This window comes from Martes martes, assembly GCF_963455335.1.
Source record: "Martes martes genome assembly, chromosome: 1".
Classification (NCBI taxonomy): Eukaryota; Metazoa; Chordata; class Mammalia; order Carnivora; family Mustelidae; genus Martes; species Martes martes.
In genome coordinates, this window is record NC_137888.1 from 202688916 (window position 1) to 202712301 (window position 23386).

The 23386-nt window shown below is 54.2% G+C and overlaps 1 protein-coding gene across 3 annotated transcripts in view; it reads right to left on the reverse strand.

Moving 5' to 3' along the window:
- CRTC1 (CREB regulated transcription coactivator 1) overlaps positions 1-22029 on the reverse strand; it is a gene marked incomplete at its 5' end in the record, with an annotated part of 73610 nt that extends 51581 nt beyond the window's left edge. For 2 of the 3 annotated variants that reach the window (XM_080806418.1, XM_080806417.1), the window contains one exon: positions 21904-22026. Coding sequence is in view for 1 of the 3 variants with exons in the window: in XM_080806420.1 (XP_080662546.1) it covers positions 21904-22029 (126 nt within the window). Of the gene's footprint in view, positions 1-21903 lie in introns of all 3 variants that reach the window. The other variant, XM_080806420.1, reaches the window with a different exon arrangement.
- Between the last annotated feature and the right edge of the window lie 1357 nt (positions 22030-23386).

Consider the following 23386-nt stretch of genomic DNA (forward strand, 5'->3'; position numbering starts at 1 on the left):
GGCTGCTATTTTCAAGGTGGGTCTCCACACTCACAGGCCCTCCCGCTAGGGCAGAGAATGGACTGCATGGGTCTGGGGCACAGCTGAGTTGGGGACTCACGAGCAGCCATGGCATAAGCACCCAGGAGCGACCCCTGGGCACACAAAGAGTTTCCCCACTCCAATCCATGCCCTGGGTGTGCTGCATCACATCCCTAGGCCTTCACTTCCTAGCACACAAATGGAATATTCCAAATGCACCAGGGCAGGAATCCCAACCTCCATCGATTCCTTGGATGCTGAGCTAAGACCAACCAGCAGTGAGCTTTACAATTACAGGGCCATGAGCAAACGCCACAAACCTCAACAATGTAAAGTAGTAACACACCAATAAAATCAGGAGCGCATGGGGAGGGCAGGTGGAAGACCCAGAATGGGCCGAGAGCCCCAGCTCCCAAGCAGGGGTGCAGCCAGGGGCATGGAAGAATTGGTGTGCAGACCTGTACCCTGGGGCAAATTAGACATTATATGTTAATTTAAAAAAATAATAAAAATAAAGCAAAACAAGATTTTTAAAAAATTTTAAAAAAATAAGGTGTTTACACATCTGCTCTTGGGAGATGGTCTGGTAGGTCCTCAAAAAGTGAAACACAGAATTACCATAAGACCCAGCAATTCCACTTCTGGGTATAGACCCCAAAGAACTCAGGTGTTCAGACAAAAACTTACACACACACATTCACAGCAGCACTCGTCACAATCACCAAGCAGTGGAAACAACCCCAATGCCCACCGATGGGTGAATGGACAGACAAGATGTGGTTTATCCTGACGGTGGAATATTACTCAGCCATAAGAAGGAGCGATGAAGCACGGACTCACGCTACAATGTGGGGGAGCCTCAGAAATATCACACTGAGAGAAGCCAGATGCAAAAGGCCACAGGTCATACAATCCCATTTACGTGAAATGTCCAGAACACACGAACCCATAGCGACGGCCAGTGGTGCCAAGGGGCTGCGGGAGGGGCCGTGACTCCTAAGGGGGCTGGGGCTTCCTGCAGGGGTGATGGAATTGCTCTGGGAGCACAAAGAGGTGGTGCTGGCACAACATTGTGAATGTACTAAATGCCACTAAACTACTTGCTAAAAAATGGTGACTTTTGTTTAGTGAATTTTGCCACACAAAAAAAAATACGAAGAAGAGATGAACAGCATTCCCAACATTCTGGCCAAGGGCAAAGTGCATGTCAGCATGAGGGTGAGCAGCAGGCAGGGCCCAGAGTGTCTCATCCCCAGCCTGTGCCTTTGGGACAGCAGCATGGGTAGGGGACTGTCACCAAGGACAGAGTCCCTGCCCTCAGAGCGGTGTCATCTAACTGGGAAGCCACTATGGCCCCACGTGTGTACCCAGAGCAAGGCCACGGCCTGCAAGAGGGCCTGGGCCACGTGGCTCCTTGTCCACAGCACACTCCCTCCGTGGGCAGCCCAGGAAAGTGGGGACCCACAAGGCACCCATCCCAGGAGCCACACAGCCGCCTGTCCATTGCAACCCAGACGCCCTCAGGGTCCACTGGCCCACATCAGAGCCTACCACCTGGCAAGCAGGAGCACAGTGGCTGCAGCTGCGGCCTTCCTGAGGTCTGAGAAGCATTTTAAAGAATGCGAACTGGTGGCCAACTTTAAAAGAAAAAAAAAAAAAAATTTTTTTTTTTTTTTTTTTTTTAAATTAACTTAAACACCAGAATTGCTGGCTTCTCCTGAAGCACCAGAAGTGCCAACAGCTCAGGGCCTGGATTCCTGGCTGGTGAATTTTCATCGGTCAGTGCAGGGCCAGGCATAAAGGCATCACAGGTCCCCTTGCACCCCACACCCAACCCCACGCTCCAAGAGGGTCAGCACAGCCTGAGGTCACCCAGCTGGCTGCAGACCCGGGGCCTCCGAGCCCAGCTCATCCCTGTTGCCCTCACTCCAGCTCGGCAGCTGCGTGGCCTGACCCAAGGCCTGGAGGAGGAAGCCCCCACCCCACCCCAAGAAGCAGGCCAACTGGGACGGGAAGGTGCAGAGCTAGGATGCTGCATGTGGGCCAAACAAGGCCCGGAATGCAGGTCTCACCCTGAGCCAAAACCCCAAAGAAATCCACTGCTGCCTGCTCAGCATTTAACTATTAGCAGCCCAGGCCTGAGTGGATGCTGAGAGGCCTGTAGAGTGAGCACTGGGGCGGGGCACGGCAGTGGTAAAAGCAGAGGGGTCGGCAGCCAGGCCTACCTTAGGCTTGCTCAAGAGCCGGAGGTTCCAGGAGGGCAGCCCACACTACACCCCTACCCAAAGCACCCACCTGAGGGAACACCCCAACACAGCCCAGAAGCCCAGGTGCTCACACTGGCTCCTGGCTTTGCCCTCCAGCAGTCCCTGAAAATCCTGCATGTCTGGCCCAGCAGGCAGGGCCAGTCCCTTCCAGGGAGGGTCCAAAGGGCACTGCCTAGGGTAAGCAGGACGGGAGGCCTGGGCAGGCAGCTGGAAACAGAGGGAATCTGTCACCCAAAGGTGCTGGAAAGGAGGCTGGCAGAGGAAGCCAGCAGGCCTGTAGTGTCTGAGGACAAGCTCTACCGGCTCACGAGCTTGCCCCCAAACACAAAGCACAAACAGGTCCTAGTGTGCTCTAGGCAGAGAAACTAGAGAAAAAGGAAGGAGCCTGAGGATTTCCAAGTAAGGGGGCCTGTGCCTAAAACAAGCAGGAAATGGGAGGGGGAAGCACGGGGGAGCAGGCAGGTGGCCAAGGAGGTGACACTGGAGCTGGGAAGAGGACTCTAGGCAGGAGGCCCAGAGAGTGCAAAGGCCCTGGGGTCAGAATGAGCACGATGCGGGGAGGACCAGCATGGAGGGGACAAGGGGGCCAGGCCGCCCACCAGTAAACAAGGAGGCTGGGGCTAGGGGGAGGCTCAGGGCCTCATGGGACCTCACTCTGAATATGATGAGAATCCACTGGAAAGATTTAAGGCAAGGTGACCTGAGCTACCTTCCCTTGCACAGGGTCCTCCGTGCCAAAGGAGCTGGACTGAGGGGCCAGGGTGAGGTAGGCAATGTGGGAGAGGGTGGTTCATTCTTGGTAGATGGACACAGGGCAGATGGGGATGGGACCCCTGACTCTAGTACTTCCCAGGATAGGGCCCAATGGGACATCTGGTTGATTAGCTTCTGTCCGGATACAAGGAAGACTGCCCAGGGCAGGAAAAACCTGAAGACACCTGTCCCAGGGGCTAAGTGCTCCTAGGTTGCACCGTGGACAGACTTAATAGCTTCCCAAAGGGTCCCAGGAGGGTGTCCACAGGCAGGTCGGCTCACCCAATTCCTGTCCACAGATTCTCGTGGACACAGCCCCCCGCCAGACACTCTGTCTGTCCCTTTCTCACCGCCATGCAGGAGCAGGACAGCCTTCCTCCTGATGTCTCTCTCCTTCATGTCCAGTGTGGCTGCTTGAGAATCACGAAAGGTACCACAGCTGTCCTTGCTTCCCATCACCCCACCTGTTCCCTGCACCAGCACCTCTGCCCCCCACCACAGGGTTCCCGCCACCACCCTCGGGATGAAGTCCATCGTGCCTGCGGGAACATGAGACCAAGCTGGGGAACTCCCAGGACCATCCCCTTGGGCCCCGCCTTCTAACGCACATGCCCCCCATGCCAAGCCTCTGCAACTCCTGTGCCCCTACCAGGTGCACCTTCCCCCTACCCACTACGCACACCTCACTCGGAAACCACTGCTCAATGTGGCTGTCCCCATGCGCCACCTGGCACCAACTGCTCCAGGTGCAGCTGCAGCCCCGCACCTCCCAGCACCAGCAGGCTCCAAGCAGGTACTGGTCACACATCCATTCACCGGCGAAGCCTCTCCAGCCTGGCACCCATGGCCACACTCACAAGAGGATCCCCTCCCGCCCCTCACCCCATGGCTCCTCCTCTGGCCTGTGCCTTGTGGTCCCCCCCAACCCCTTCGAACGTGACTCTGCAAGGGCTCAGGCCTCTGTGTCCCTCATGTGCCACCCCTCCTAGGGAGGCCTTGAATGCCAAGTTGGCCAGCAGCTCCCAAGTGGGACCTGGCCCTGCCCCCAGAATGCCCCCCGATGCTCAAAGGAACCTCTTCTATCCCAGCAGTGCCCTGACCAGGCTCGTGTCCTCCTGAATCCTCCACTCCACCCTCCTGTTTCTCCCAGCCCTGGCAGGTGGCACCATGACCTACCTGTGCTGCAGCCCATGCCCCCATTGGGCCTCACACCCTCACTGGCCTGGCAGGCACCTCTCACAGCTCCTGAGCTCCCCAGGACCCCATGCCTCCCACACCTGGTCTCCTGTTCCCCCTCAACCAATCTTTTCTCAAGCTCTCCCTAAATCCCAAAGCTAATCCTGAGTCTCCCCTTCCGTACCACATCGGCTAGCTTCTGGATAGTGCCCAAGCTCCGCACCTTGGCTCTTAGGGCCCTTCCAAATCTGACTCCCACCCCTCACTCTCCTCTCTCACCACTCGCCCCCTCCAGAGGTTCATCTCATGCCACAGTCAGGCCCCAGACAGCCCCTCTTCAAGCATCTGTGCCTCCATACACATCATTCCTCCTCTTCCCAATGACCCTTCCCCTCCTTATCCGCCTCATGTCCAACCACAGAGCTCTCTTCTTCCAGGCAGCCCTCCCAGCTCGGCCCCACCCTCCCATAGCCTGTTCTCGCCTCTAAGTCAGTGGCTCCCTGAGCCAGTCTGCAGACACCACCTCCTCCTCAGAGCACCAACCCATGCAGGTCCAGTCCTAAGGGCTCTTCATGCGCTGACAGAGCTGACTTCGTCCACAAGCACATCTGAGGAGTGGCGATGGGCAACCTGACAGGACCCAGATATATGCTTGCCAGGGTCGCACAGCTGGATGGAGGAGAACAGGGCATCATAGTGTTAAGATGGCAACACAGCCCAAAGCAATCTACAGAGTCAGTGCGATCCCTATCAAAATCCCAGCAATGATTTTTGCAGAAACAGAAAAGGCTACCATAAAACTCATATGAAATCTCAAAGGACCCTAAACAGCCAAGACAATCTTTACAAAAGAAGAAAGTTGGCGGACTCACACTTCCTGATTTCTAAACTTACTACAAAGCTACAGTAACAAAGACAGTGTGGTACTGGCATAAAAACAGACCTAGAAACCAATGGAATAGAAAGCCCAGAAATAAACCCTTGCATGCATGGTCAAATGATTTTTGACAAGGGTGCCAAGATCATTCAAGAGAGAAAGGACAGTCTTTTCAACAAGGTGCTGGGAAAACTGGATCTCCACATGCGATGAATAAAGTTGGACCCACACCTTATTCCATATATAAAAATCAACATGGATCAAAGACTGAGAGCTAAAACTATAAAACTCAGAAGAAAAAAAGAGGAAAAGCTTAATAATATTAGATTTGGCAGTGACTTCTTGGCTATAAAACCAAAAGCACACTCAACAAAAGAAAAAATATATAAATTGGACTTTACCAAAATTAAAACCATTTGTGCAATGAAGGACACAACGGACACAGCATAAAGGCCCCATTCTCAAGGAACGCGAGAAAACATTTGCAGATCATCCACTGGATATGGGATTGATATCCAGCATGTGCCCAGAACTCGACAACAAAAAACAAATTCAAAAACGGGCCAAAGACTTGAATAGACATTTCTCCAAATAAGATCTACAAATGGCCAACGTGCACACAAAAGATGCTCAACCTCACTCATCATTAGGGAAATGCACACCAAAACACAATGGGAACCAACCACCTCACAGCCACAGGGATATGATACCAAAACCAAAACAGAACAAAACAAAACAAAAAAAAAAACCACCATATGGGGCACCTGGGTGGCTCAGTGGGTTAAAGCCTCTGCCTTCAGCTCAGGTCATGATCCCAGGGTCCTGGGATTGAGCCCCGCGGCGGGCTCTCTGCTCAGCAGGGAGCCTGCTTCCTCCTCTCTCTCTGCCTGCCTCTCTGCCTACTTGTGATCTCTCTCTGTCAAATAAGTAAATAAAATCTTAAAAAAAAACACACAAAACAACCCACCATAAAAGGACAAGCGTTGGTGAGGCTCTGGAGAGACTGGAACCTTCGTGCATTGCTGGTGGGAATGTGAAACGGCACAACCACTGTGGAAACCAGTCCCGCGATTCCTCAAAAAATTAACCAACAATCCCGCCTCTGCGTATGCGCCCCCAAAATGGAAGCAGGGATTCATACCCCCATGTTCACAGCACCATTATTCGAAAGAGCCAAAAAAGTGCCCAGATGAAGGAGGAACGGATGAATCAAATGTGAGGCATGCATGTAATGGAGTATTAGTCAACCCTGAAAGGAAATACAACATAGACGTGTACTGCAACATTGAGGACGTTATGCTGACTGAAATACGCCAGTCACAAAAAGACAAATCCTATGAGTCCATTTCTAGGAGTGGTCAAATTCATAGAGCCAGAAAAGCAGAATAGCAGGTACCAGATACAGGGCGAGAAGGGATGGGGAGTTAGCGTTAAACGGCAAAGAGTTCCCTCCGAAGATCTAGAGATGGATGGCGGAGACGGTACCACCACAGTAAGAATGTGTTTAATGCCCAAGAGCCACACACGTACTTTCTTTTTTTTTTTTTTTTAAGATCTGCGAGTGAGAGAGAGAGAGAGAGACAGTGCACGTGCATGAGTGGGGATGGTGGGGGTGGGACAAAGGGAGAGGGAGAGAGAGAATCCCAAGCAGACTCCGCGCGGAGCACAGAGCCCAACGCAGGGCTCGCTCTCACGACCCTGAGATCATGACCTGAGCCAAAATCAAGAGCTGGATGCTTAACCAATTGAGCCACCCAGGTGCCCCAAACCACACATTTAAAAATGAGTAAGGGGCGCCTGGGTGGCTTAGCTGTTAAGTGTCTGCCTTCAGCTCAGGTCATGATCCCAGGGTCCTGAGATCGAGCCCCACATCAGTCTCCTTGCTCAGCGGGAAGCCTGCTTCTCCCTCTGCCACTACCCCTTGTGTTCCCTCTCTCACTGCGTCTCTGTCAAATAAATAAATAAAATCTTTTTTAAAAAAATGAGTAAGATGGTAAATTTTATGTACATTTTTTACCACAATCTGAGGAAAGGAAAAATATAAAAAGAAAATTAGCACTGTGGGATTCCTGCCCAAAACACACCACCTCAGCTCAGTTGCAAGAAAACATCAGACAAACCACCCTGAAAGACAAAGAGATTGAGCAGTCCTCATCAAGGGATGGAAGGTCACGGGCGACGCGGAAACCCTGAGCAATGGTCGTGGGTTGGAGACCGAAGAGTCATGATGACCAAACGGGACACGGGAGACTGGATGGGATCCTGGGCCAGAGAAAAGTCACTGGGGGATGTCTGGGGGAAATCCAAACGCAGTCCGGAGCCTAGTCGATAGAAGTGTGCCGCCACTGCTGTCCTCGTTTGACAGGCCCATGCTGGTCACGTGACATGTTCAAGGGCAGGAACGAGGAGGTATAGACGCGGTCTATACTCCTCGTTGAAATCTAAAACTATCTCAAAAGAAAAAGTGAATGGCGTGCCTGGGTGGCTCAGTCAGTTGAGCGTCTGCCTTCGGCTCAGGTCATGATCCCAGGGTCCTTGGATGGAGCCCCACATCAGGCTCCTTGCTCTGCAGGGAGTCTGCTTCTCCCTCTGCCCCTCCCCCAACTCGTGTGCGTGCACGCTCTAATAAATAAATAAAAATCTTTTTTTTTTTTTAAGATTTTTGTATTTATTTGACAGATGGAAATCACAAGTAGGCAGAGAGGCAGGCAGAGAGAGAGGAGGAAGCAGGCTCCCCGCTGAGCAGAGATCCCGACGCGGGGCTCGATCCCAGGACCCTGGGATCATGACCTGAGCCAAAGGCAGAGGCTTAACCCACTGAGCCACCCAGGCGCCCCAATAAATAAATGTATTTTTTTTTTAAGATTCTATTTATTTATTTGTCAGAGAGAGAGAGGGAGAGAGAGTGAGCCAGCATAGGCAGAGGGAGAAGCAGGCTCCCTGCCAAGCAAGGAGCCTGATGTGGGACTCGATCCCAGGACGCTGGGATCATGACCTGAGCTGAAGGCAGCTGCTTAACCAACGGAGCCACCCAGGCATCCCAATAAAAATCTTTAAAAAAAGAAAAGAGGGACACCTGGGTGGCTCCGTTGGTTAAGCAGCTGCCTTCGGCTCGGGTCATGATCCCGGGGTCCTGGGATCGAGTCCTGCATCGGGCTCCTTACTCGGCGGGGAGCCTGCTTCTCTGGCTGCCTCTGCCTGCTTGTGTGTACTCTCTCTCTCTCTCTCTGGCAAATAAAAAAAATAAAAAATAAAAAATAAAAAAAGAAAAGAAAAAATGAAGAGAAATGAACACACTCACTGCCTGGCCCCCAAATGAAACCAAGCAAATGGTTTCTAAGCCACATTGTGGAATCTGTCACATGTCAAGCACATGGGTCCAAAGGGTAAGACCCTGCCCTCACAGCTGTCCCACAGGGCACCCTGATGCCAGCTAGGCAAGGAGCTAAGCACTGGGGGTAGGCATGTCCTAAGCTGTACAACTCTACCGATGGGAAACTGAGGCACTGAGAAGTGGAGTCACGTGAGGGAAGTCAGCAGAGGCAGGGCTGGAGCCAGAGGGAGCCACCTGGCCAGCCGCTGGGGTGACAGGGTGGGGCCATGGGCAGGCTCTTAGGGCACAAGTGGCCCCCAGCAGGGCCAGGCTATGGACTCCCAGGGCTCCCCCCTCTGCATGTGCTGAGCTAGCGGTGAGGGAATTAGCATCTCCTCGCCACCTGCAGGCAAAAACTGAGGCTGCTGGGCCTACAAATCACTCCCCGGGCTCCGCATTGATTCTGTGATGATTTAATGAGCCACTCCCATCCTAATTACAGCTATCAAACCCCGCCTGCCTGGGAGGACAGAAGGGACTGAGGAAGCACGCTGCTCACAGGTGCACAAGGACCCACGGAAGAAAGCAGGAGCCTGGTCCTTCAGTTCCTTGAGAACCACTGAACTTACTGAGAGGCTTTTTAGCCAAGCTGGGACGTGCTCTGCCTCCCCCTGTCCCCAGCTATCCAGCCCCCCAGCCCGAGGACTGGCTGGCCCTGCAGAGCCAGCCCCGGGCACTGTGCCTGGCTGGGCCGACACTTCCTCCCTGAGATTTCCAGGCAAATGACCAGCTGGCACGCACCCACCCACCCTCTGCGCCCAGGTGAGCTGTGTCAGATGCACAGAAGAAAGGGGAAGTGCTTTGGGTTTTTGTTTTCAACTTTCATCGAAGTTTTGAAACATAATTTCTTTTTTTTTAATTTAAAAAAAAAAAAAAGGTGTGGCAGAGAGCTCCCCTGCAAGCCCAGCAGGCAGGGAAGGCAGCTGCGGGAGTTCTCAGGGGACTCCACCGCTTGACAGTGGAGTCCTGGCCAGTCGGGGAGGGAATGTGGCTGGGAATGGGTGCTGGTCCACTGAACAGCTGACAGGAATCTGTCCTTCAAAGCAGAGACTCACTCCTCTGGACAGATGCCACACCCCACCTTTTGGGGGAAAACACTGACCAGTGGGGTGTCAGGCTGGGACCACAAGACAAAGAGGAATTTCACGTATGAAATTCGGACTCCAGGTCTCGACTGCAAAAAATGCCTTTCTTCAGCCCAGAAGCCACCAGAGCACAAAATCGAAACTATGTAATATAAACTGCCCCCATCACCTTCCTGGGGAATCAGATTCCTGATTCTTGGATGAAAGAACATCTCCCAGGTCAGCAAGTCCTGGTCTGTAATGAATTCAACACCCATGATCTCGGGGTGGAGAAGGGGAGACCCCTACCCCAGCCCCCTCTCGGGTCCCTGCAACCCCCCATATGGCAGCCAGCTAAACCGACATCTTGTATCAGAGCCGTGCTTAAAACCTTCCCAGAGCAGCCTACTACCAGACCCTGACCACTGACCAGGGCCCAGGAGCTATCCATTCACTGAGCTTGGTCAGGTCAGGCTCTCCCCCATGACAAGCTTCACACTCTTCATCTCCATGGCTCATCCTCATCCCCTGGGTTCAGCCCAAACATCACCTCCCCCAAAGGGTCCCCACCCCATTTCACTCTCTTAGAACCATGACTTCAGGGCTGGGGACCAGCTGGCCACTGTTTCCTTTGACTTGTTCTGCAAGGCCTCCCCAGGACAAAGCACCAGGTAGGTGCTCAATAAATACTGAACGATGATCTCAGGGTCCTGGGATCAAGCCCCACATCAGGCTTCCTGCTCGGCAGGAAGTCTGCTTCTCCTTCTGCCTCTCCCTCATGCGCGTGCTCTCTCTCTCAAATAAATAAAATCTCTAAAAATAAGTAAGTAAATTCTGACTAAACAAATGGACTTTCCAGTCCAAATTCTGGTCACTGCAGGGAGACCTCACTGGACAAGCCTGATGCTTCTTACTCTCCATCCCAGGGCACCACGCTGCCCCAGGCCCACTGGCCCCAAGCCCATATGGGTCTGCAGTCCATGCCATAACACACCATGCCTGGTCAATACTCAGACTTTCTCCCTGAAGTTGTTCAGCCAAACTGAAGCTCCAGTAAGACCACCATGCACCCCACCAGGCTCCATGGCCCCTCAGCACCTTGGACGTGTTCCCAGACTGTGAAGAGGAACACACATCACACTCCTGCTACATAAGGGAGGGAAGCCTGCCTGTGTGATGGGAAACTGGCCCTTTTAAAAGGCACTTGCACCTGAGCAACTGAAGAATGAACTGGAGACCGGCCGGCCCTCAGGGAGGTCACAGTTCAGTGTCTGCTTAGCACCTGTTGAATGCCCACTATGCACCTACTGCGTGTCTGCTGAGTATATCCTGTGTGCCTGCCAAATGTCTGCCAAATGCTTGCCAAATGCCTGCCGAGTACATGCTGTGCGCCTGCCGGACGCTTGCAGAGTACACACTGCGCACCGGCCGGACGCTTGCCTAGCACACGCTGTGCCTGCCGAATGCCGAGTATACTCTGCAGGCCTGCCGATTGCTTGCCGAGTACACGCTGCACACCTGCCAAACGCCTGCCCAGTACGCGCTGCACGCCTGCCGGGTGCTTGCCCAGTACGCGCTGCGCGCCTGCCGGATGCTTGCAGAGTACGCGCTGCGCACCTGCCGGACGCCTGCCGAGTACGCGCTGCGCCTGCCGAATGCTCAGCATACTTTGCGCGCCTGCCGATTGCTTGCCGAGTACACTCTGCGCGCCTGCCCAATGCTTGCCGAGTACACGCTGCGCACCCGCCGGACGCTTGCCGAGTACACTCTGCGTGCCTGCCGAATGCCGAGTATACTCTGCGCATCCTCCAATTGCTTGCCGAGTACACGCTGCGCGCCTGCCCAACGCTTCCCGAGTACACGCTGCGCTCCCGCCGAACGCTTGCCAAGTACACTCTGCGCACCTCCCGAATGCTTGCCGAGTACACTCTGCGCGCCTGCCGAACGCCTGCCGAATAGGCTCTGCGCACCTGCCGGACGCCTGCCGAGTACACTCTGTGCGCCTGCCGAGTACATGCTGCGCCTGCCGAACGCCTGCCAAATAGGCTGCGCACCTGCCGGACGCCTGCCGAACGCCTGCCGAACGCCTGCCGAGTACGCTCTGCGCACCTGCCGAGCGCTTACCGAGTACACACTGCGTGCCTGCTGAATGCTTGCTGAGTACACACTGTGTGCAGGCTAACTGCCTGCTGACTGTAAGCTGTGTGCTCACCCACAGTGCACTGTGTGCCTGCTGCCAAGAGCTGCTGAGCACCTGCTAAGCACACACACACAGTGTGCCTGCTGAACGCCTGCCATCGGAGGAGTGCCCACTGAGCGCCACCATGTGTTCACTGTGCACACACCTCCAGAATCTCAGCAGCAGCAGCGACCACGCAGTGAGCATCTCCCCGCTGGCCCCATTCTGGATGCACCACCTGCATTAACCTAAATCTGACCACAGTCCGACCAGACCGAGACCACTGGGACCCCTGCTTCACAGAGAGGGAGCGGAGCACAGAGAAAGCTCAGCCAGGTCTAAACTCACCCGGGAGGAAGCAAGGAGAAGCCCAGCAGCCGTGGCCCTGGGCGGGGCACAGGTGCTACAGAATCCCCCCAGACTTTCTGTACTTCGTTCCCATTTGGCAAATAAATATTGACTCTCTCCGTGTCCTTGGCCCATAAGGCAGGCCATGGCTTCCTTGTTTGCGCACCTGGACCCCCATCCAGCTGGCAGCACCGTGGCCACACCCAGCCAGGGCAAGCCACCCACCTCTGCCCCAGGATGGGGCTGGATGTGGTAGCAGGAGGCAGGGCAGGGAGTCAGAAACACCCCAGCCAGGACCAGGGGCCATTCCATCCCACAGGCTCCAAGGCGAAGCAGGACTCTCCCCACTCCGCAACCCCTTTCTCTCTGGTTCCCCCACCACAGCCAGGGAGCCTCCACCCTGCCCTCCTTCCTCTCACCTCCTGATTAACTCTGTCATCATTAACCGCTAAGTATCCCAAATCAGCCCTCTCTTTGCCCCACAGCCCACTGCAAGCTGCTATATGCCCCCTCCCCACCGTGGGGCAAAAGGACACACAGGTGGGGCCATGCTGGGTGCGTGCACCCATGGGGACAAATGTTAACAATTGTCTGGTTTGCAAAAAACCGGGGATAAACTCCATGATCCTCAACAGATGGATAGGAATGGAAGTTCAGCATACAACAGGGTCCTCTGTACCTACATGAAAAGAAACATGAGCCCCAGATTCAGACATGGGTTCAAAGGGAGCCCCTCCGCACAGGGAACCAATCACCTCTCCCACTCGTTTCTCATCTGTGCAACAGGAGAAGCAGCAGGCTTCCTCGTGGGTTACTACAACAACCCACTGGGCATATGCACACGGGCTCTAGCAAATCTGGCTCCTGCCTCTCCCTGCATCTTTGTGCCACTCATGCTGCCATCCTGCTGGAACATTCCATGGCTCCCCATGGCCCACACACAGGGTCTGGCCCAGGGTCCTCCACCACCCGCCCCGCCTCCCTCCCAGCTGCTCTGCGCATGCTGTCTATGCTCCTCGAGCACAGGGTTTCAGGAGCCTGGAAGGCTCTGCTCCACCCTGACCAGCTGACAAACTCCCAGAGCAGCATGAGAAGAGAGAAAACACACAGGAGACTCAGGTCAAATCCCAGCTCACCTGTCTCTAATGCTGTGACATTCTCCAAGCCTCAGATTCCCCCTCTATAAACCAGGGAGAAGACCATCAGCTGCCCAGGGGTGTTATTACCTGTCACTAGGCTTCACGCTTGTAGTTTCTGGACCTGGGGCCTTGCCCCGGCCTCTCTGCACCTGCACAATCCCAGCACACTGGGGGCTGCAAGAGCAGGGCTGCCCAGCCTGGGCACCACCGATTCCTGGGGGCTGCATCCTTCTCTGGGTTGGGGCTGTCGAGGGCACTGCGGAGTGCTGAGCAGCATCTCCAGACTCCACCCACCGCATGCCAACAGCATCCTCCCAGCGCAAGTCAGGACAACCTCAAATGTCCCCAATGTTGCCAAATGCCCCTGGAGGCAGAACAGGCCGGGGTGAGCCCCCCATGCACCACTTATCTCTGATGCTTCCCTGGCACTGCGCTCAGGCCAGTCTCTCCCCAGAGCGGATCCCACTCCTGACATCAGCATGGCATTTTCCAGAGGGTCCCATTTAAAAAGAAATCACTAGCACCACGGTCTCTTAATCCTGACCACTGAGGTACCTTTGCCTTGTCTCATGGAACAGCACCAGAAGGAGCCCCAGACCCCTGAGCTAAGACCAGAAAGCCCCCAGCACAGAAAAGGGCTGATGTGGGGACACCTGGGTGGCTCAGTTGGTTAAGCAGCTGCCTTCAGCTCAGGTCATGATCCTAGGGTCCTAGGATGGAGTCCCACATTGGGCTCCTCGCTCAGGAGGGAGCCTGCTTCTACCTCTGTGTGCTTTGCCCACTGTTCCCCCTGCTTGTGCACATGCTCTCTCGCTCTCTGTTTAAATAAATAAATGAAATCTTAAAAAAAAAAGAAAGAAAGAAAGAAGAAAGAAAAGCACGGATGTGTACCCTTCCACAGTGCCTGCAATGGCCCAGCTCTAACCCAGAGAAATCTAATTAATCCCAACCAGGACCAGAAGGTCCAAGCCAAAGACAAGAGTCACCTTGCACTGTCCCCTGGGCCAGCTTTAGGACCAGTGACAGTGGAACACCTTCCTCGGCTCTACTGACCGACAAATACCACTGTGCCACCAAGCAAGGGCCAGGCAGCTGGTTCACACCCCCAACCAAGGCCGACGCTCTCCCTCTGCGTGGCACAGCCCTGGTGACCACAGGGCACAGGACTGCCAGCGAGGCCTGTGTGGCTGGCTCTTCAGGTCCCCACTCAGAATTCAGGCTCCCACCTGGATCTGGATCTGTAGAAGCAGAATCTTAGGTGAGCCCAGGAGTTTGCATCCTTTATCTCACAGGTGGTTTAGAGGCCCCCAAAGTGACAGAACTACCACCCACCATCTTCCCAACCTTCCCTGTTGCTCTAAGTCAGCAGGTCTCAAGCTGCCGGCCAGACCCATCGTCCTGGTGCCCACAAACCTTCCACAAATCTCCAGATGGGAAATATTTTCGCCTCTGCAGGCCATGCGGTCTCTGTCAAAATGACTCAACTCTGCCATAGATAAGGCATAAACGAACGGACATGGCCACATTCTAATAAAGCTTATTTACAAAAACAAGAATAGTCGCTCAACTCCGGATTAGTGGGGTTAGAAATCAATTCAGTGAGTTCCCACTAGCATTCTATGTTACACAGAAGGGAACCGATTTTATCAAATTTCCCCCCACAGATGGAGAGGCAGGACTCCTTGGAGAAAGTTATTTCGATTTTATGTTTGTTGCTGGGTGCTTGGATGCCACGAAATAGTAATTTCTAACCCTGTCACCTGGGTCACAGTCAAGAAAGTGAGAAGGCATCTCCAGGACTAAGCCCTCTGTTCCCATGCCTGTCTCTCAGGACCCCCGCCCCCGAACCTTGCCCAGCAAGTGTTTGCTTGAGCCCCTGTTTTCACGTCGTGGGGACATGCTCAGGAGAGGAACTACCCTGAATATGGTTTCACTAGGCAGTGCGCAGAGGTGGGGCCCACCTGCTCTGAGAAATCCAGGAGGCCTTCCTGGACCTGTAGTATGCATGGAACCAGGGGTGTCCGGGGCTTGGTGTGAGCTTTGGGAGGGGTTCTCTGCACAGGACCTCAGGCTGGTGGGGGACACTCAAAAGTCACCTGTGGGAAGCATGCATGGAAAGGCTGGGAAAGTGCTGGGACTCCCACGCAAAGCCTCCTTCCAAACGACACCTTAGGAGCTTGTCTCTTGCGGGCTGTGGGGAGCTGGAGCACCCAGCCTGATCTAGACAGTGACTTTCAGAGGGAGAAGAGCCATGGGTCACACATGAAGGGGCATGTGATGCATCCCAGAGCCACCACCTCTGTGACAATAGTCAACGGCAAGAAATATGTATGCCTGGGTCATAGCAGGAACATGTGCTTAGCAGCAGAAACAACCACATCTCAGAGAAACCAAGGCCCAAGTGAGACCACATGTGCTCTGGCAAGCAACAGAAGGTTCCAGTCTGTGGTTTTCAGTCCTTGTTTCAGACACGTTGTGTGTGATGGTCTTGGGGCTGAGCATCAACTCTACCTCTTCCCAGCTAGGACACCACTCTGGGCTTCAGTTTTCCCATCTGTATGGTGCGGAAGACAACACTTCCTCTCTGAGGGGGGCTGGGCATCAAGAATCAGGGGACTTAGTGAAGGCCACATGGTGCCAGGCAGGGATCAGGAACCAAGACAGCTAACTTGCCTTAGGATAAACCCTCATCTCGCCCCTGGGCCTTGCTCCTAGTATCATCCCTCTGGCTTAATCACCCTTGGCCCGGGGCCAGCAATGGGGTGAGGGTCCCCAGTTCCTGACAATGGATGAATGAAGGGTCCCCTCTAGGCCTCAATGATAAAGGCCACATGACCTGTATGACCAGCCCAGAAAAGGACAGATGTGTGCATCTGCAGACAAGCCTGAGGCCCACTGTGCTGAAGTGGTTTCAACAAGGCACCCAGACTCTGCCTTAGCTCGGTGGGAGAGCGACCTGGGGCCACTGTCACAAAGGACCACAAACTGAGCAATGTAAAACAAAAGGACTTTATTCTGTCACAGTTCTGGAGACCAGACTTCTCAAATCCAGGTGTGGGCAGGGCCGCATTCCTCCCAAGGCTCTAGGGGGGGATCTTTCTCCGTCTCTTCCAGCTTCTAGGGGCTCCTGGCATCCTTGGCTCATGGGAGCATCACGCTGGTCTCTGCCTCCATCATCACCATCATGTGGCCTTCTCCTACACATGGCTATGTGTCCTCTTTTTACGAGAATGCCAGTCACAAGATTCAGGACCACCATAAATCCAGGATGAACTTATCCCAAGATCCTTACCCTAATTTCATCTACACAGACATCTTTTCTAAATAAGGTCACGGCCACAGTTTCTGGGGGTCTGGACACGGACAAATCTCTTGAGAGGCCCCCATCCTATTCAACCCGATCCTCGGTGTGCAGCTCACAACCTGGAGAGCACTGAGCCTGCTGGGGCTTTCTGGGGGCGGGAGATGGCTCACTCCAGCCTCTCAAACAGAGCAGCTCGGGGAGCCCTGCGTGCGTGTGTGTTGAGGCTGCAGATGGCACCAGACACTTGAAGCAGCCGGCACAGAGGCAAACAGTGCCAAAGCCAGGACTGGGGCCAGGACTGGGGGCGGCCTTCACGCTCAGCTAACCCGAGCCACCGCTGCGCTCTGCCTGCCGCCCAGGGACCCGTTTTCCTCCAGCCTGTGCAGAGCCACCCCCGTAGCAGGGTAGGGCCAGGAGAACACCCTCCTTCAGTGCAGCCATAACTGGCAGCCCCAGCGGGGCCACCACGGACTGCTTTGCTCTGCGTGTGGGCTTTTTCTGGCCCAGGGGCCGCTCCCTGTAATGCTTAGTGATCGGTCACACACAGAGCCTGCTGTGTCCTGAGCCCCCACCAGGCAGGTGACACACCCCACACTCCTTCCCCTCACTCCCCTACATGAGATCTACCTAGACATCCGGGCGGCTCTGCTGCCAAAATATCACCCAAAGCCACTGACCCTGGTCTCCGCCACAAACACCTCCCTGTTCAAGCCTGCTCCCTGATCCCAAACCTGGGTGCCACAGCAGCCTCTCGCTGTCTGCCTGCTTTCCCTCTCACCCCCTGTCCCGTTCGGCCCATAGCCACCTTCGTGAGACATGAAGAGTCCTCAGATGGTTAAACGGACAGTGACCCTATGACCTGGCACCTGTCATGTAACCTCCGCTCCCTGGTCCACACTCAAGGGAGAAGTAGGGCTGCAGCCACACAAGCTCCCGGGCGCAGAAGCCCGTGACAGGGACAGTCACAATGGCTCAAAGGTGGAAACAACCCAAACGTCCACCGGTGGATGAACGGGTATACGGAACGTGGAAGGGCCAAAAAAGCAGTAATATGCAACCTTAAACAGGAAATGACGCACGTGCCCAGCACCGTGAATGTACTCATTGCCACGGAACTGTCCACTTAAAAACAGTGAAGGTGGTGAATTTTATGATCTATACATTTTACCACAATTTACTTTTATGAAGAATGAAGGCCTGACACACCCTACAGTGTGGATGGACCTCGAAGACCTCGTGCTGAGTGAGAAGCCAGCCACAAGAGGCCGCGTGGTTCACGATACCACATATATAAAATGTCTGGAACGCACAAATCCATAGAAACAGAAAGCAGATGAGTGGGTGCCCAGGGCTTGGGGACAGGGCGTGGGGCCTCCTTTTGGAGTGATGGAAGCACTTCAAAGTTGACTGGTGATGGTTACACACCTCTGTGGACATGCTAAAAACCACTGAATGGTACACTTTCAGTGCACAAACTCACTGCATTGGGAAATGTATCTCAATAAAGCAAAAGATCAAGCCATTCACCATCACAAACCTTCCCGGGGCCCCTCTCTTGGTGAAATCCAGGGCTCACCAAGCCACACCAACCTCACCTTGACTCTCACTCTCTCTACGTGCCAGCCTCACTGTCTTCTGATCTGTCCTCAATCTTGCCAAGCCTTTCCCACTTTAGGGCCTCTGTGCCAGCCTGTCCCTCACCTGGGACACTTTTCCCCCATGTTGGGTGGCTGCACCTCACTGTCGGGGTGTCAACCTGACCAGTCCCCACATGTCACTCTGTCACTTCTGAGAACATCCGTTTTTATTCATTTGCAGCAATTCTCTCCTGTTCCCCCTAAAACCAAACTGGCTTCCCAAGACCAAGGCCCTCACATGCCTCAGATGCTGCTGCTTCCCCAGCACCCAACATGGTCCCTGGCCAGTCCCTGATACGTGCTGCCCCAACCTTGCAGGTCAAGATTCTAAAGCCCAGAGAGCTTGCGAGACCTGCCCAAAGTCACACAGCGGAGCACCACAGCCCTCCCTGCACCTCGGGCCGCCCCGCCAAGTCTGAGGACAAGAATGGAATACTCCCGCACTGACCCTTCTACCCTGACATCACAACTCATCCACACACCCGACCTGGTCCTTAGGGTCCCTGCCCCTGGGTACGGTCACAGCACGAATTTTCGCATCAGGCTGCACTACCGCTGGCTTTCACGTGGTAATGGCACGCCTATCACCACCCAGGACTATAGATTGACACTCAGGCGTGCTGTCCTAAAGAATTCAGGGGAAGGAGGAGGTACTGAACCAGCCACATCCCACCTGTTCTCAGGTATGGGCAACGCTCTGCCATCTATCACAGAGGAAGGCTGCACCCACAGGAGGACGGGAGGGGAGCCCACATCCCGTGGATTCTCTCCCCCACACCAGGCACTGCGGATGTGCCACTCGTCACAAACAACAGCCCAATGGGCCTGGAGAGAGCTTGCCCATCCTGCTTCCAGGTGTGGGAAAAGCCACCAGCCAATCCAAGATGGCCCAGCCATCCAGATGGGTGCAGAGCTTTGAACTCTAGCTGCCCAGGTGCAAAGCTTGTATCCCCGCCCCCTCAACATTTCCTCCAAACTGAAGGGTTTTTAGCCTCAGCACTGCTGACATTTGGGCCCGCATCCCTCTCTGCGGTGGGGGCCATCCAGGAATCGTGGGGTGTTGAGCGGCATCCCTGTTCTCTACCCATCAGATGCCAGGAGCGCCCACCAGCCTCAGACAAGACAACCAAAATGTCTCCAGACACTGCCTAATGTCCCTGCGGGACAGAATCACCCCCCAGTACAGAATACTGCTCTGTCTCACAAGATCCCATGTTAGCTCACCTCTGCCCAGGGCTCACGCCCAACTCCCAGTGTAAAGGAAGGTGACAGGGAGGAAAGAGACAGAAAATGGTTATCAGGACCAAGAGAATGTCTGTCCACATATCTTACAAATCTTTTCTAACACCATCAATAGATGACACATAAGCAAATGTACTCCCTGCGTTCAAGGGAGTATTACTTGGCCATTAAAAGCAATGAAGTTCTCTGATACCTGTTTCAATGTGGATGAACCTGGAAAATATTATGCTGAGTGAAGAGAAGCCAGACAGAAAAGGCCACATGTTGTAGGATCCCATGTATATGAAATGTCCAGAATAGGTAAATCCATAGAGACAGAAAGCAGATTGGTGGTTGCCAGGGGCTGAGGGAAGGAGGAATGGGGAGTGACTGCACATGAGGATGGGATTTCTTTCAAGGGTGATGAAAGTGTTCTGGAATTAGACACCAGTGATATTTGCACAAGTCTGTAAAATACACTAAAAACCACTAATTTTTATACTTTCAACAGGTGAATTTTACAGTATACAAACTAGATCTCAATAAAGCTGTTATTTTAATGAAACCTTTTTAAAAAACAGTAACACACTTCCAACCCCAATGCAGAAACCAGACCTCCAGTCATGAAAACAGCCATCAACCTAGTATGACTCTCTTCTTCCTGTCACACTACATACACCGACTGCATGAGACAAGATAAAGTGGACATTCTTGCCCTCCACCGCCCTGACTAATGGCGACACTCAAGGTGCTTGTTTGCTTTCATTCATTCATTCACCGGCCATCTCTTCCTCTACACGCTAACCAAGAACATAAGCTGCTGGGGCAGGTACCTGGTCAATGGTGAGCATCCCATCGATATGAACCAAACAAATCCACAGAAATGAAGATACGCATTCTAGCCTATGTGGTCATGATCTCACAGAGAAACTAGGAGCTAATTAGAAAAGAGTATGACTGGGGCACCTGGGTGGCTCAGTGGGTTAAAGCCTCTGCCTTCAGCTCAGGTCATGATCCCAGGGTCCTGGGATGGAGCCCCCCATTAGGCTCTCCGCTCAGCGGGGAGCCTGCTTCCTTCTTTCTCTGTCTCTGCCTGCCTCTCTGCCTACTTGTGATCTCTGTCTGTCAAATAAATAAATAAAATCTTTAAAAAAAAAAAAAAAGAAGAGAGTATGACTGAAAATTCCAGCTGAAGAATCAGAGACTCAGGCTCGTGTCACAGAGGTACATCGGCCTGGGACAGTCAGATCAGAGGCCAAATCCAGAAACCAGCCATATGGGTGTCTGCAGCTCCCATTTAAACCCTTCCCAAGACCTCAGGACGCAGAACAGCAGGGAAGGTCTCACCACTCTGCAGGAATGCAGCAGAGACTTACTGTCACCTGTGCAAAGCATGCTCTCCTCTTTGACCCACAAGGAAGGACCTGCTAGACAGACTTGACAAAAGAGAGTACTGAGGAGCTTGGGACCCCAGTGGACTCATGTGGCCAGAGAGCTGGGCCGAGGAGAAGAGCCAAGCCTCCAACTCCTCTCGGGGCCCACAGTAGCTTCCCAGGTGAGATGAGCAGGTAACCGGGCCTGCCCCTGCACGCCAAACATAGCAAGCAACTTGAGGAAGAACTGTCCCTCCACCCTGGTCCTGAGTGGCCAGGAGCCATCCGTGGCCAGCTGTCCCTTGTCTCAGTGGGAGGAACACAACCTGGTCCCCACCATATGGGCTACATGGGGAAGGGGTAGCTGTCTCCACTCCAAGCTCCAGGATGAGCACAATCTGTCTTCCTGACCACTCAGGTCCCCACAGAAGAGGGCACCAAAACTTTCCTTCAGATAATACGAAAGGGAGAAATACCTACCCTATCTCAAGTCTACAAATTACAAATGAAGATACCTATCCTTCCTCCAACACCCAGGGAGTGAAGGTACAGGTGACAAAGATGTAGAGACACCCGTCCCTTCAGGTAGCAATGATGGGAGGACAGCTGTTCCCCTCAGGTCGCAATGATGTGGGGACACTTTTCCCGCATCAGGTACCAACGATGTGGGAACATCTATCGCCCCCTGCCCAGGTAACAATGATGCTTGCAAGCAGCGCCCAGTTCATACACCTCACGGGGTCATCTTGTCTCCCCTAGTAGCACTGATATGGAGGCATCTGACCCCCTCAGGAAGCAAGTATGTAGGGACACCTGTCCCTCCTCAGGTAACAAGGATGTGGTGGCACCTACTCCCTCCAGGTAGTAATGAGATAGAGGCCACTGTCCCCTCCAAATAATAATGATATAGTGACACCTATCCCAACCTCCAGGTAGCAATGATGTGGGGGCACCTGAACCCTTTCAGATATCGGTGATGTGGGGGGCACCTGTCCCGCCCACGATGCCCGGGGCGGACGGACACCTGTACCCTCAGGATGTGCCAAGCCCCGCCCCGCCGCGCGCGCCCCGCCCCCGCCGCGGGCCCCCCGCCCCGTGCACACGCCGGACACGCGCCCCCTCCCTCCCTTCCTTCCCGGCCCCGAAGGGTCGGGGCAGACAGCCCCCTTACCCGCGCGGCCCGCGTCAGGCTCAGGTCCTTCATGACCTCCTCGAAGGCCGCTGTCTCCTCTGCCTGCTTCTGGTTGTGCAGCGCGATCTTCTCGCTGAATTTCCGCGGATTGTTCGAAGTCGCCATCTTCTCGCCGCCACCTCCTCCTCCTCCTCCTCCTCCTCCACCTCCTCACCCCCCCCACTCGCCAGTGTCACCGCGCAAGCGCCGGCCGGGCCCGCGGGCGGCGGGCAATGCGCAGGCGTCTTGGTGGTCGTGAGTGCGGCGCAGGCGTACGGGAGCAGCGCGCGGCGCGGGGGCGACAGCGCATGCGCACGCCCTAGCGGCGCGCTCGGGTACAACAGAAGAGGCGGGGGGTGAGGAGAGGCTGGAAAAAAAGACTAGGGTTTGAGCACATGCGTAGTGAGTAGACTCCTGGCCCGCTGGACAGCGGCCGCCTGACTATTGGGCAAGCGTGGTTCGCGGGCGGGCTGGGGCGCTGCAGCCCCCAAGGAGACCGCCGGACCCAAAACCTTCCAATTTACAAGGATGGGGCCAGCAACCCACAAGGACAGGTAGCACCCCGATGCTGAGCTGGGGCTCGGACTAGTTTAGCTTTGAGACCAATTCAGGGAGATGCTCATTCATGCATTCATTCATTCAACAATATTTATTGAGCGCCTGTATGTGCCAGGTACAGTGGGGGAAAGGCGTGAGCAAGCAGACGTGCTCCCTGACCTGACGGGGTCCGCAGTTAGGGAGGGGGACAAACACAACCGACCAAAAAATGACCCAAGAACATTTCTGATGGAAATAATTGTGATGTGGAAAGTAAAACTAGGGGCACCTGGGTGGCTCATTAGGTTAAGCTTCTGCCTTCGGCTCAGGTCGTGATCCCAGGGTCCTCTGATCAAGGCCCACATCAGGCTCCCTAGAGCCGGGAGACTGCTTCTCCCTCCTCTTCTGCCTGCTTCTCCCCCTGCCTGTGCTGTGTGTATGTGTCTGTGTGTGTGTGTCAAATAAATAAAATATTTTTAAAAAAGAAAACTGTAATGGACTGGCAGGATTTTTTTTTTTAAGATTTTATTTATTTGACAGAGTACAAGCAAGGGGAGCAGCAGAGGGAGAGGGAGAAGCAGGCTCCCTGCTTAGCAAGGACCCTGATGTGGGGCTTAAACCCAGGATCCCAGGATCATGACCTGAGCCGAAGGCAGATGCTTAACCAACTGAGACACCCAGATACCCCTGGACTGGCAGGACATCGATGATAGGGAGGGAGGCTCAGGGCCACTACTGTCAGGGAGGTGGGGGGGGGTAATTTGAGCTGAGGCCTGAACCTTGTCAGCAGCCCCCATGGTCCCAAATCCCACGCATCATCTTTAACACCTTGCTTTCCCTATCACCTTATATTTGACCAGTTTCTATTTTCTGGATCCTTAAGGCGGAAGGACCACAGGTTTGCCATGGGGTGCTATAGGAAAGGTCCAGAAACCCCACCTAGACT